Source organism: Aulonocara stuartgranti (assembly GCF_965226115.1).
Source record: "Aulonocara stuartgranti genome assembly, chromosome: 15".
Lineage (NCBI taxonomy): Eukaryota > Metazoa > Chordata > Actinopteri > Cichliformes > Cichlidae > Aulonocara > Aulonocara stuartgranti.
The window spans coordinates 3,282,791-3,295,146 of record NC_138951.1 but is presented as its reverse complement, the minus strand read 5'-3'; the positions used below and the strand labels follow the sequence as shown (position 1 = coordinate 3,295,146).

General features: G+C 45.3%; 1 protein-coding gene across 3 annotated transcripts in view; it reads right to left on the bottom strand.

Annotated features, from left to right (window-relative positions):
- Window positions 1-2,508: 2,508 nt before the first annotated feature.
- Window positions 2,509-12,356, bottom strand: part of bcl11bb (BCL11 transcription factor B b) — a 36,585-nt gene continuing 26,737 nt past the window's right edge. For 2 of the 3 annotated variants that reach the window (XM_082505758.1, XM_082505759.1), the window contains exon 3: window positions 2,509-7,413. In XM_082505758.1, the coding sequence (XP_082361884.1) occupies window positions 5,348-7,413 (2,066 nt within the window). In that variant the 3' untranslated portion in view covers window positions 2,509-5,347. The remainder of the gene's footprint in view (window positions 7,414-12,356) is intronic. The other variant, XM_082505760.1, reaches the window with a different exon arrangement.

The window sequence follows — 12,356 nt, the reverse complement described above, 5'->3', positions numbered from 1 at the left end:
TAGGATAAGAGCTGTGGGAATGTGACATCTTCTCAACATGCACATTTCTGCTGACCAGAATCATCAACATGGTACCCAGATGTCAGCCTTCAGGCACAAACACACACACAGAGTCAGCAAAATCACAGTCAGATTTCTTCAAGCACCAAATCCATCATCTGAGTATTTGTAGCTTCTTATCTGGCAATCCAGAGAATATTTTACAGTAATAATCACATTTTACACACCGAATCGCTCGCAACTTTGGGACATTTTGTTTCGGCCTTTGCGCCGAGAGCTCCTCCTGATTCGACTTTCTCACACAAACCCACCCAGCGCGCGCCTCTTTTCCTTACGTTACTCCACCACCTCCGCCCTATTGTGGCGTTTCTCCTCTCCCTTCTCGAACTTTCTCTTTGAGCACGCGCGTCCTGCACACGCACTATTTCTGTTATGCTATCCAATGGCCTGGAGGCTCAAGTGAGGACAGACTTGACTGCTGTTGGCCTCATATCAAGAAATACCTGATGGGTCCCTGCACTCATGCCAAGACTCATTTATGAAGCGTGAGACCGTCAACAGCCATCTTCAGAAATAAAAACCTATGAGTCACATTCATAGCATTACTCTCAATAAGAACAAAGGAGTTCTACTAGCAGTTATCGCTGAGGTTCCATGTAAGGTGTTTTGTTTACCCGTGAGCTGGTGTGCTAGCGCGCTGTGAAATATGGTTTATCAGATTCTAATCAAGATTCTGTACTTACCATCCATCTGTGTCTTGTCTTGCCCCAGCCTTCGGCCAAATGTCTGCGAGGCAGCGAGATTTCTCACTGACAGCATGATAGGTATTTCTTGAATTTCAACCATAAAGATATCAACTTGGAGAGATCCAGCTGAGACTGCAGTTCAGTCAGCAGGACATTCAATTTCAATTCAATTCAATTTTATCGGTCGTGGCAGATGGTTGCCCCTCCCTGTGCATGGTTTCTTCCTGTCAAAAGGGAGTTTTTCTTTCCCACTGTTGCCAAGTGCTTGTTCATAGGGGGTCATCTGATAGTTGGGGTTTTCTCCCTATTATTGTTGGGTTTTCACTTTACAATCTACCCCACCTTGAGGTGACTGTTGTTGTGATTTGGTGCTATATAAATCTCGAGATTGAACATGACTGATTTAGTAGGAGATTTCTCTCTTCCACTGTAAGCACAGGAAATATAACTTAAAACTGGACAGCATCAGAGAAATGCTTAATTATGCACTTATAGTATCTCACAAAGAATTTGACAAATCCAGCAGCGCAGTAGTCCAGCTCGTCATGCACAGTGTCATAACCCTTTTGAATATGTTTTGTCTTCTGTTGTTGTGAGTCAGAATGGATTATCTGATCTGGCCTTCTTTTTTTGTCTTCTGTTCCAGCAGTTTCACTTCATACTTAAATATGATCATAAGACATGACTCCTTGCTTTAACAGTTTACCACATCAGTAATATCCGTAATCGGTGGCCAGAGTTTGGTGTGTTTTTTTTTTTTTGACAAAATGCAATAAAGCATATAAGGATAAGCAAAGATTCACTGAGGAGTGGGAATAATGTTTTGGCTCATCAGTCCATGCAGGGCCATAATGGTGGCTGGAGCCTATCACAGCTGCACACTCTGCACAGGTCCAATCAAGTCCAACCATTCATATACAAACAGCAACTTTAAAGACACAGATTAACCCATCGTGCATGTTTTTGGACCGTGGAATCAAACCTTTCTTTCTATAAACATTTAGATTAAAGGTAAGAGTAATTGGGTTTCTGTTTGGCTGGCGTGTGCTTTGTATAGTTTTCATTCATGTTGCAATCTGCAGATCAGCAGCACACTTGGAACCAACATCAGATTATGAGGTTATACTAAATTATGAGCAGCTGCTTCTGTTGGTTTGTACATAAGTGTATGCAGAAGTCAGTTTCTCGTGTGTGTCGGCCCAGCGAAATGATTTAAAAAATAACTTTTTCTTAATGCCTTACAGAGATGCCTGCCGCAGTTCCGAAAATGGATGACTATTCACATTTTAGACATGCACTAAAATTAAAAGTCGCGCACAGTAGCTGTTCCACGGCCGCGTCCGAGTCAAAGGAAGAAGAAATAATCAGAGAGGAAAATTGTTTCAATCATAGAGCAATTGCAACATTTATTGAAGTGTTGGCTTTCTTGTATTGATTTTTCAACACATTACAAAAATACATATATGTTCAAAACAGCAGATGTGTACTGTTCTGAAATCACTTATTTTTTCACAAGGATGCACCCCCCTCCCCCCACCCTCGCCCCAAAAAAAGAGAACAAGGAAACTATTTTGTACAAAGAGTGTAAGTGAAAGTTGTGAAAAGTGAAATATGAAAATGTATTTAAAATTACATTTTAATGTGCTAGCACAAGACCTTCAACCAACCATGAGGATAAACACCAAAAAAAAGAAGAAGAAGAAGGAGTCCATGAATGTCTGATAAAATGATTCGATAAAAGTATTCCTGCACAAAACCACTGTATTCGTTTTTCTCAGTTTTGAAAATCATTTTATTTTACACCCGTGGAGCATAGCTTCACCAAAAAACAGCAAATTCATTAAAAAAAAAGAAAAGTGAAAAAAAAATACTTAAAAAGATGAAGATACCAAAAGTCAATAATGGCACCACTGTTAGAAAAAAATGATAACCTGGCATGATTCTGCAATATTACATTAAAAAATAAACCAAAAAATCTGTTCATAGAGTGAACAAGCAATCATACAGAAATATATTCATGTAGATAAAATCCCTCCACCAGGACAATCATACAAAAACTGCTATGGCATTCAAATCATTTGAGAAAACATTGGAGGAAAACAATAGTTTATTATCATTTTTAAACACTTACACAGAGTATTTCATTAATGGCATACTTCAACACTGTAAACATATTGTAAGACTGAATGTCCATGTGTGTGTGTGTGTGTTTGGGACACTGTGAGGGCTCCACTCTTCCAGTTGCACGACTCACTTTGGCCTAAGTCTGAAACTGGGCTTTCGGGGGAACGTGCGCGTTCTCGACAGAACCTTGATTCTTTTGCAGTCGTGCGTCAACACGTGTAAGCAAACTGAAAGTAGCTCTTCAGGCAGTCTCGCTTTTCAAGTCGATTTGATAAAATATGTCAAACTAGCAGGTAAGTGGATAGCTTATGAAGAGCTCGACAGCTTGTTCCTTTTCGAAAATCATTAAAAGAAACAAAGAGCGCTTTGAATTCAAGGTACCGCGTAGTTCAGTTTCTTTAAAAAACTAAATGGCACAGATAAAATCTGAAAATAGGCCAAAATGGGAGGTCAAATCTTCAAGTGACAATGCTTTTGATGATTGAGATTTGCAGTAGTAAAATGAAAGATGTATTCTCAATCTCCTTTCATGTGGCTTTGCTGTCTCCCTCCCCTCTCACGCTCACTCTGTCTGACTCTGATGGTCTGTTATAAGATGTGGCGAGTAGATGTGCATTTGGTTACAGAAAAAAAATACACTTTTCATATGCTCCCAATTTCATTTGAATGACTATTCTCCCTGGTCAAGGTCTTGCTCTCTCTCCCTCCATTTCTTTCTCTCGCATCTCCATTTCTCAGTTCCAATCTTTCATTTTATGCTCTGAGAATAGCCCCCTACTCAAGGTCGGCCGGCCATCCCTTAGTGCAGCTGTGCTCAAAATTATCATAACTCATTCAGCCTCTCTTTATATATATATATATATATATATATATATATATATTACAGATTCATTTCAGAATGAACAATGCAGAAAATAAAAACTCCAATCCCCAGAAGACACGAACTCGCACACTGTCTCAAAATCTGTTACTGACAGTTAAACCCGTATCACTTTGTGAGGCGAATGAACAGGCTTCCCTTTAAAAGCAGCGCTAATACACGAATCTGAGCTAGTGAACTGTGAAAAGACGCCGTCACAGAGAAGGGCTTAGAGCGCGCCGCCGAGAGGAGAACGCACGCCCAACACGGACTGATATGAATTTCATCTGAAACCATTTTGTGCGCCGTGAGGGGAACACAGGAAGTCGACCTGGGTCAGAGAGAGTCGCCGTGCCAGACATGAGTGGGAGATGGAGAACGATTTAGAGAGTGTTGAAGCAGGTTTGGATTAACAAATTACCTTTAAGTAAAGCACACATCAGGTGGGGTCGTGGGTACTCGGACAGTCTGATAAAGCAATAATGTATGGTAGTTACATTTAGCATATACTGTGGATGACGCAAGCAGCTGGTCTTCTGATTGTTTAGTCTCGGCCATATTTCATGGTCAGTCAGGGCTACTTTTACATATATAAAAAAAAATAATATATTTACAAACCATAAACAGGACTGTTCTCCTTCTCACATTAATCACAAGTAGTCTCAATTTATTCAACATATTAAATATGGTGGTTTTAACCTACACTGGGAATGTACTGAGCATCAGTTAAGGGTTTCTCCATCAAGTGCAACCTTTATTTATGTCCTTTGTGAAGCAAGGACAGCAATACAGTAACTGCATTTTCAAATTATTCACATGCCAATGTTGAAAAGGACAAAAAATAATAATAATTCCCTGAATAAATTAATAGGAACTCACCAGATCTCTAAGGTAATGCTGGATTTTTTTAAAAATCCGCCATATTGTTTTATTGTCAGGCTGACATTCAGTGCTTTGAGCCTGTACGAAGGGAATGGATTGTAGTCCGCTGCTGCAGTTAATATAGAAAACAATTATTTATTTATTTATCTTACTTTTAAAAGCTATCTGCTTCACACAAATTTATTCTCACTTGATAATAAGCTTCCTTACAGGAAAAAAGAATGAAAATTTGTATTAAGGGTGACTTCTTTTATCACATTTTTGTAAAGAAAATTCTATTTTTTTTAAGCACATTTCAAAACTAACTCCATATGAAATCCCACAAAGATGTACCTGCACATGCCAAATATCATTACAAAAATCCAATAAATACAGAAATTATTGCACAGTAGAAAGGCTCCATGGATTCCTAACTGATAAAATCCTCAGACGGTTTGCCAAGAAACACCTAGTTAGGCATTCTAGGCAAGTTCTCATTAAAGTTTCCCTTTGTTTATATTCTCAGGTGGCAGTTTCTGTGACGAGGAAAAGAAAGAAGAAAGAAAAAAGGATGAACATCAATCATCAATCAAAACATTTTCTAGAGAGATTATCCAGCCAAGCCCCATTGCAGAAAGTGGTTATAAGGATTTTGTGTGTGTGTGTGTGTGTGTGTGTGTGTGTGTGTGTGTGTGTGTGTGTGTGTGTGTGTGTGTGTTTGGGTACACTGTATGCTGTGTAACTAATGGTTGCTGGCTTAACTTCTGTCTGCTTGCTCCAATTTGACCTCGCTGGCCATCAAGTGTTCACCATGCCATTTCTTCATGTGTTTCTCCAGTGTGCTGTAGACACTGAAGGGCATGTGGCAGATGTCGCAACGGTATACCTCTTTTCCATATTGCCCGTGGGTCTTCATATGGCGCGTCAGCTTGGAGCTCTGGGCGCAGGCGTAGCTGCACAGGTCACACTTGTAGGGCCGTTCCCCCGTGTGGCTGCGTCGGTGCACCGTCAGGTTGCTGCAGTTCTTGAACACCTTGCCGCAGAACTCACAGGTGTCATTCCTCCTCTCTTTGGAGCTTGGAGGCCTGCCAGGTCCGGGTCCCCGCAGGAGGTGTGGGGTGCTGCTGCCACTGCGCCCTGAGGCACTCCCGCCTTCCATTAGCTCCCCAGGTGGGGTGGAGAAACGGAGGCTTCCCGTTTCTGAAGAGGAGTGCTCCGAGGAGGTGGCAAACGGCGACTGACGGGAGTCAGTGAATCCCAAGAAAGGTTCTCTGATGAAGTGGCGCGAAGCAGCGTAGCCAGCCAGCAGCTGAGAGTAGACGTTTTCCGGGGAAATGAGAGGTATGGTCGGGGGAATCTCCAGCTGTTCTTTCTCGATCTTGATCCTCTTGTTGTTGGAGGGGCTCGGGCTGGTGATGGGGGTGGGCCGCCTCTGGAACAGCCCGGGAAAGCACTCTGCTTCAGATACGCTGATTCTGCCATTCATCACAGGCCTCTGGTCCTCCTGCTCCTCTCGCTGTCTGTCAGGTTCCCTCTCATTTTCTCGTTCTCGTTCTCCTTCAACCCCCTCTCCGCCGTCGCCGTTAGGTTGTCTCTCCAAGCTTCTCTTGTTAGGGTTAAGTCTAAGGTGATTGTCCAGATGGTTGTAGGGGTGCATGATGCCCACCCCACCACTGTCGTTTACTCTATCCCCACTCGGGGGCTTCTCACTGGGAGACTGTCTTGAGCCATTTTCTCTGTTCTGGGTGAACTCTTGGGAGTCCTCGCTTAAGTTGGAATCTGGCCGACTGCCATTTTGCAGTTCTTCCTCCTCTTCCTCTTCCTCCTCCTCTTCTTCTTCCTCTTCTTCCTCCTCCTCCTCATTGTCCATCCCCATTCCTCTTGCATCTCCCTCCCTATTCTTCTCTTCACCCTCTCCCCCCTCCCCTCTATTTCCCTGTTCTGGTGAGCCGGTTATGGCCCCAGACTTGTTGTGCATATGTGTCTTCATGTGCCTTTTAAGCTTGCTGGCCTGAGAGCAGGCGTGATCACATAGATGACACTTGTACGGCCTCTCACCTGTGTGACTGCGTCTGTGGACGATCAGGTTGCTCTGGAACTTGAAAATCTTGCCACAGAACTCGCAGGATTTCGATTTCCCCGGGGCCTGGTTCTGACCCTGTGTGTCAGGAGGGCTTGAAGAGCCGTGTCCCCCCTGAGAGGTGGGTGGCTGAGGGGGATAGGTAAGAAACGGCGAGAGCTGGGATCCGGGCTGGAAAAGCGTGGGACTCAGGAGGCGATGCATGGGTGGCACACGGTTGGGTGAGAGAGGAGGCGTGGGTCCACCGTTGTTGGTTGTGTTGCCTGCCAGTTCCCTCAGCCGACGGGAGAAGTCCATGGGCGGGTGCTCCATGGGGGTCATTCGCATCACCCTCTCGAAGGCACTGGGGTGCTGTGACAGCAGCCCCATTTCCTCTGGGCCCAGCCGCTCACGAGGTGGTCTTGGGGGAGGCGGTGGGCTGACAAAGGGCGGTGTCGCGGGCAGCCGCGTCTCCATGTAACCCGGAGGATGGGGGTGATCCCTGAGCTGGGGTCCAGCCATGCGGAGGAGGTGGAATGGGTTGCTGGCATCACCAAGGAAAGTGGGGAGAGGGGAACGGGGCAAGGCGTCAGCTCCTGGGGGTGGAGGAAGAGCCATGCGGGGAGTGAGGGAGCAGTTGACTGGGTGGTTGTCCAGGTAAATGCGGATGCCATGGGTGTGCTGGGCGTGCTGAAGCAGAAACCAGGCACTGGTGAAGGTCTGCTTACACGTAGTACAGATGTAGCTGGATGGCTCATCTTTTTCTGTGGACCAAGAGAGGAAAAAAATCACCATCAGTGATGAAACAAGAAACTCAAAAATCATTTTTTTCCTTCGACAACTAAACCAACCCATAATATTTTATTAAACACAAGCAAATGAACTGCGCATTGTTTTTCGGTGTGTGAGTGTGAGTGTCTTCTGTGGGCTTTTGTGTTGTCTCTGTGTGTGTAGTGTATGAAATACATGTGCAGTCAGGGCATGTGTCTACAGGCTAGTGTAGGTGGCAGGTATTGCCCTTAGGCCATAGCATATTATGCTAATTCTAATGTCAGCTTGGCTTTAATATACAGATCCATCTCGTCTACTTTGTCATTTCCATATGAAGAAAGGGTAGGCAGCAGTGGAAAAGGGGGAAGAAGGGAGGTGGGGGCGGCAGCTGGGGAAGGGAGGTGAGATGTGGAACTAGAGAAAGAAAGCCACTCAAAAGGAAGGAAGGAAGAGCGAGACGACGTGTAAACAGCAAGAGCCGACACTGTATCCACATTAAATAAAGCTCTACGTCACGGATGTAATAACAGCAGTAAAGTGATCTGTTGTGACTCCGCATGCAAACACGCACAGAGCTATATGCCACACACTGACAAATTGGCCCTTTAAATGTTGAGACTTAATAATGCCAAATGAATCTATCAGTCACTGTGGCGTGGCCCTGTCAGCCTGCTTGTGACTCATAAAAAGGGCCTTCGTAGAGATTCATCTAATTCAACACAGGCTCGTGCTGGAGAGGCATTTCCACATTTCTCGTGTTTGCTCACAAACCATCTGCATCTACTTTATCATCAGTGGCTACCGCGAGCGGAGTCGAGTTGGTACGGTGGTCCCAAAGTTTGAAGCCCGCCAGGGACAAAACAAAGACGGGGAAGTTAGTAGCGCTCAAAGTTTAGTGTGATCAAGAAAGCAGTCCTGAACCATTGGCTGACGAATATAAAACACACATTTCCCCTTTTTCCCATTTCCTTTTTCACTCATCGTCTCCCTTCTCTCTACACCTCTGTACACACTCGCACAGATTCACACATACACTCGCGCTGTGGAGAACAGATGAGCGAAAGCTGATGTTGGATCAGTGTCTAGTACAGGAAGCTGATTTGGCGGTGTGATTGGTTTGGCTTTCCCCAGGGGAGAGAGGGTCAGAAAGAGTTAATGAGGGGCTCATTTACTGATTCTGTCTGTTTTTCTCTGCTATTAGTGGTGCTCTGGTGTAGCCATCGCTCTCGCTATTTGTGTGGGGTGGGACACGACCTGACTCCCGCTACTTAATGCGTATGCTCGAGCGTGTGTTTGTGAACGTGTGTGCGGACATGTATGTGGATGTATTTTTTTTGCGTACGCCTGTGTGTATGTGTGGGGCGAGTGGCGGGCTGCCTGCCCGTGTTTAGTTTGGCTAAGCTTCACACGGCCGCTTGGCAGCAGAGAGCTGGACAGCTTAACAGCTTGGACGGGGAGAAGAGAGCGAGAGAGGGAAGGGGAAAGGAGGAGGAGGAGGAGAGGGGGTAAGAAGAGAGGTGGAGGGACTTTAAGGGCCAGACGTGCTTGGCTAAACACGCGTGCACGTACGCATACACACAGACAGCACACATACGCACACACGGGGGCTGCTTACATGTCCCCAGGGAGCAAGTTAGGTGTATAGACTGAATAATCTCATCAATGCACAAGGATCAATATTAGATGAAAATGTGAGTTTAAGAGAAGGACTGGTGATTTCTTTTTTTCCAGTTTTGTCTACATTTTTGTCAGCGCACAAGGCCTCATCAGTACAAGTTATCCAATCAAACAACACCAGTCCCACAACCTTCCAGCCCCCCACCGTTACAACAACACATTTGCATCTTGTCATATCTTACACAGCCGTGCCATATGCTGTTAAAGGAAGCGTGGCAGCTAATAGAGTGGCAGCTGATGGCTGCTGCCTAATGACGGCCAAAGACAAATTTCATCAACTTCCCAAACAAGCAAGCAAGGAAGGAAGCAAGCCGGGTGGGGGAGGGGGGAAACCGAGACAGGGGAAAAGAATAGAAAGCAAGTGCTGTGCTGCCAATTTTGGTATCAAGTAAATACGGCACCGGTGTTGTCGATATCGATACCAATACTGTTACTTTTAACCCATAAAGCCAGCTTATGTAATGGAGATCAGTGTGTCATGACTTATGAGATGAATCAATGATTTGCGAGTTCTGAACTCATTTTAACGACCGCTAAATCAATGTGATTTTTACTTTAATAATAATTAATTAACACAACAAAACACAGCTTTTCATATATTTTGAAACTGCGTTTTTTTGGGAGCCTGTCTCTAAAGGACTGTGGCTAAACATGTCATAAACTATAAATAAAATAAACTTGAAAGACAGCAAAAAGAAAAATCAGACATTTTTGTAGTGTATGAGGTGAATAACACAATCTAACACAATTCAGTGAACTCACAGGATAGAAACAAAGTATCAATCCTATCATTCTAGTATCAATCTGATACCAATGCCAGTGTTGGTACATCTAGGAATCACCAAAGGGACGAGAGCGGTAAAACAAAGCCTGCAGCCTCCCTTATGAGTAACATCACAGGGCACTACCTTCTTGTTGCTCGCCGACTACGAGCCATGACACACACAGCTGCACAAATAAGTTATGTTACAGACATCCTCTCTCCATTCTTTCCTCTTATATAAAGACTTCCACACATGCTGAGAGAGCGTCGCTCGACAGTGCTCCGGCCAATAAAAGCCTTCATTAAAGAATCACGGTGGGCCGTGTCATGCTTCAGTTTGTGGTAATTACAGTCGTCTGCCTGACACACAGGCAGGGACCCCTCCACCGCTGACCGCCAAGGTCAACTACCAGTTAGAATAGTTACATTCTGCTCTCTACGCGATCGCTGATGCTGGACCTAATCGCCCAATTTACTCCAGCACGCCATGCGCGCACAGACACACGCAGCCTTTACACACACACACACATTCAGCGTGTGTGTGAATGAGACTGAGAAGAGAGGTTAAATGAAATGGAGTCACAGCAGGATTCGGTAATGTGGTACAGTGCATTTTGCTGTTTTTTTCTTCTTCATTTTGCTAGCAATAGTGTGGTTTGTAAATGTTCTAGTGTAATGGGATTCACCTCGAAAAGACTCCCAGCCCAGGTGTTCACTCCAGCAGACTTTTCCCATGAAAGAGAGGAACACAATACAGAACTGAGACCAGCTTAGGAGGGCAACTCTTTGTCCTGTGCAACAAAACAAGGGCTAAGGGCCAGGAGGCCTGGAGGAAGTTATTAAAACATTGGCACATGCGTGGAGCTGAGGTGGGCCAGTAATGCTCTCCTTCTCTCCTGGGTTGTTTTTTTTTTTTTTACTAAACCACCAGGCCAATTAACCCAGACTTCGGGGACTAAGATCTGAGCTTTACATCAGATTTTATTCTTTCCAGATTGCCTTTTATAGCCATTATTTTGCCTTAAAAAGTACAAACAAAATGCCAGTGAAGGAAGGGGAGCCATGACATTGACTGCTTGCATATGGCCAGTGTAGTTGGCTGGTAAGGGTTGACGTAGACACCAGGTGTATGGCGGAGACATATGGAGTTGTGTTTAATTCACATATTCCATCTCTCCAGCTTGTCTGATTTATATTTCAAAGCATGGGCTTCCTCCATTTACATTACACTTACATTATGAGGCCTTTATCGGGTGTGCTAATCCACACGGACTTATAATAAGACCACAGAAGGATAACAGAATTCCACAGGCTCAGCCTTCAACGAGAGGGGCAAACAGGAGCCTCTCTGCTGAGTGAGAACAGCGAGTGGATGCTAATGAATCCTCGCTGATGCCAAATTAACTCTCAGAAAGCTCAGGGAAATACAATCATAACTGAAAATAAGTAGCGATGAATTCCAGACCGTCAACTTCTGGACAGCACCAAACCAAACAGCATGAATGAAAAGTGTAGAACAAAGTTGTTTTAATGTAAAACAACCCAAAAAAGAATAACCCAGTGCAGGTTTTTGGTTGTTAACAAGAAAACAACTGGGGTAGAGAGGATGTGCTATACTCGACGTCTCACACACACACACACACCCACACACTGCAGCATTCCTGGGGTTCACGTTCGCTGTACTGCTCCAACATTCCATCAAGGGCGACAGAACGCCACAGCGACAGATTTGCATACAGAACAAAGCCGCCCGCCGGCTAGGCCACTGGGACACAAACCTGCGCCCCTGCAGCCCCTCCTCTCCTCTCCACCTCTGTGCACGCACTCACACTGCCTCTGATGCCCGTGCACACGCCTGCACAAGCCCTGGGAGTACGCATGTGTGCACCTGTCAGGGGTTAGCTGACACCTCTGCTGCTGGCAAAGCAGCTTCTCATTAGCATGGCTGTGATCTAGGGGTCCCCAGGGGTCCCAGCCTCCTCACCTCACCCCTTGCCCCCCCACAAACCTCTGCTCCTCTCCTCCTCCTCTTCCTCCTCCTCCTCACTTCTCCCAACTATCCCTCTCGCTCGTCGTCCTCCTCCTCCTTCTTCTGTGCTGCACTCCCTTTCTGCTCTTGATGGCTTGTTTGTCATGAAGCAGACTAATCAGGAGACACAGGGCCACGCAGATCAACTGTGGAAGCCTGTGTGTGTGTGTGTGTGTGTGTGTGTGTGTGTGTGTGTGTGTGTGTCTGCTTCACAGGAGATAGGGAGTTTGGACGGTAAACTACAGTACAGCCCCCGCTGACAGTCACACATAGGTGGGTAAAGAAAGAGGGAGATGGAAAGAAAGAAATAAGTGGAGAGACTGTGGAGGGTGGCAGTAGTAGGCAGGGGGTAAGGCTCTCACACAGTGTGGCTGGCTCCATGCTAACTCAAACCAGCTTTAGCCTGCTAACCATATACATCTGTGTGTGTGTGTATGTGTCTGCAGCCAATATGACCAGCTGAAATG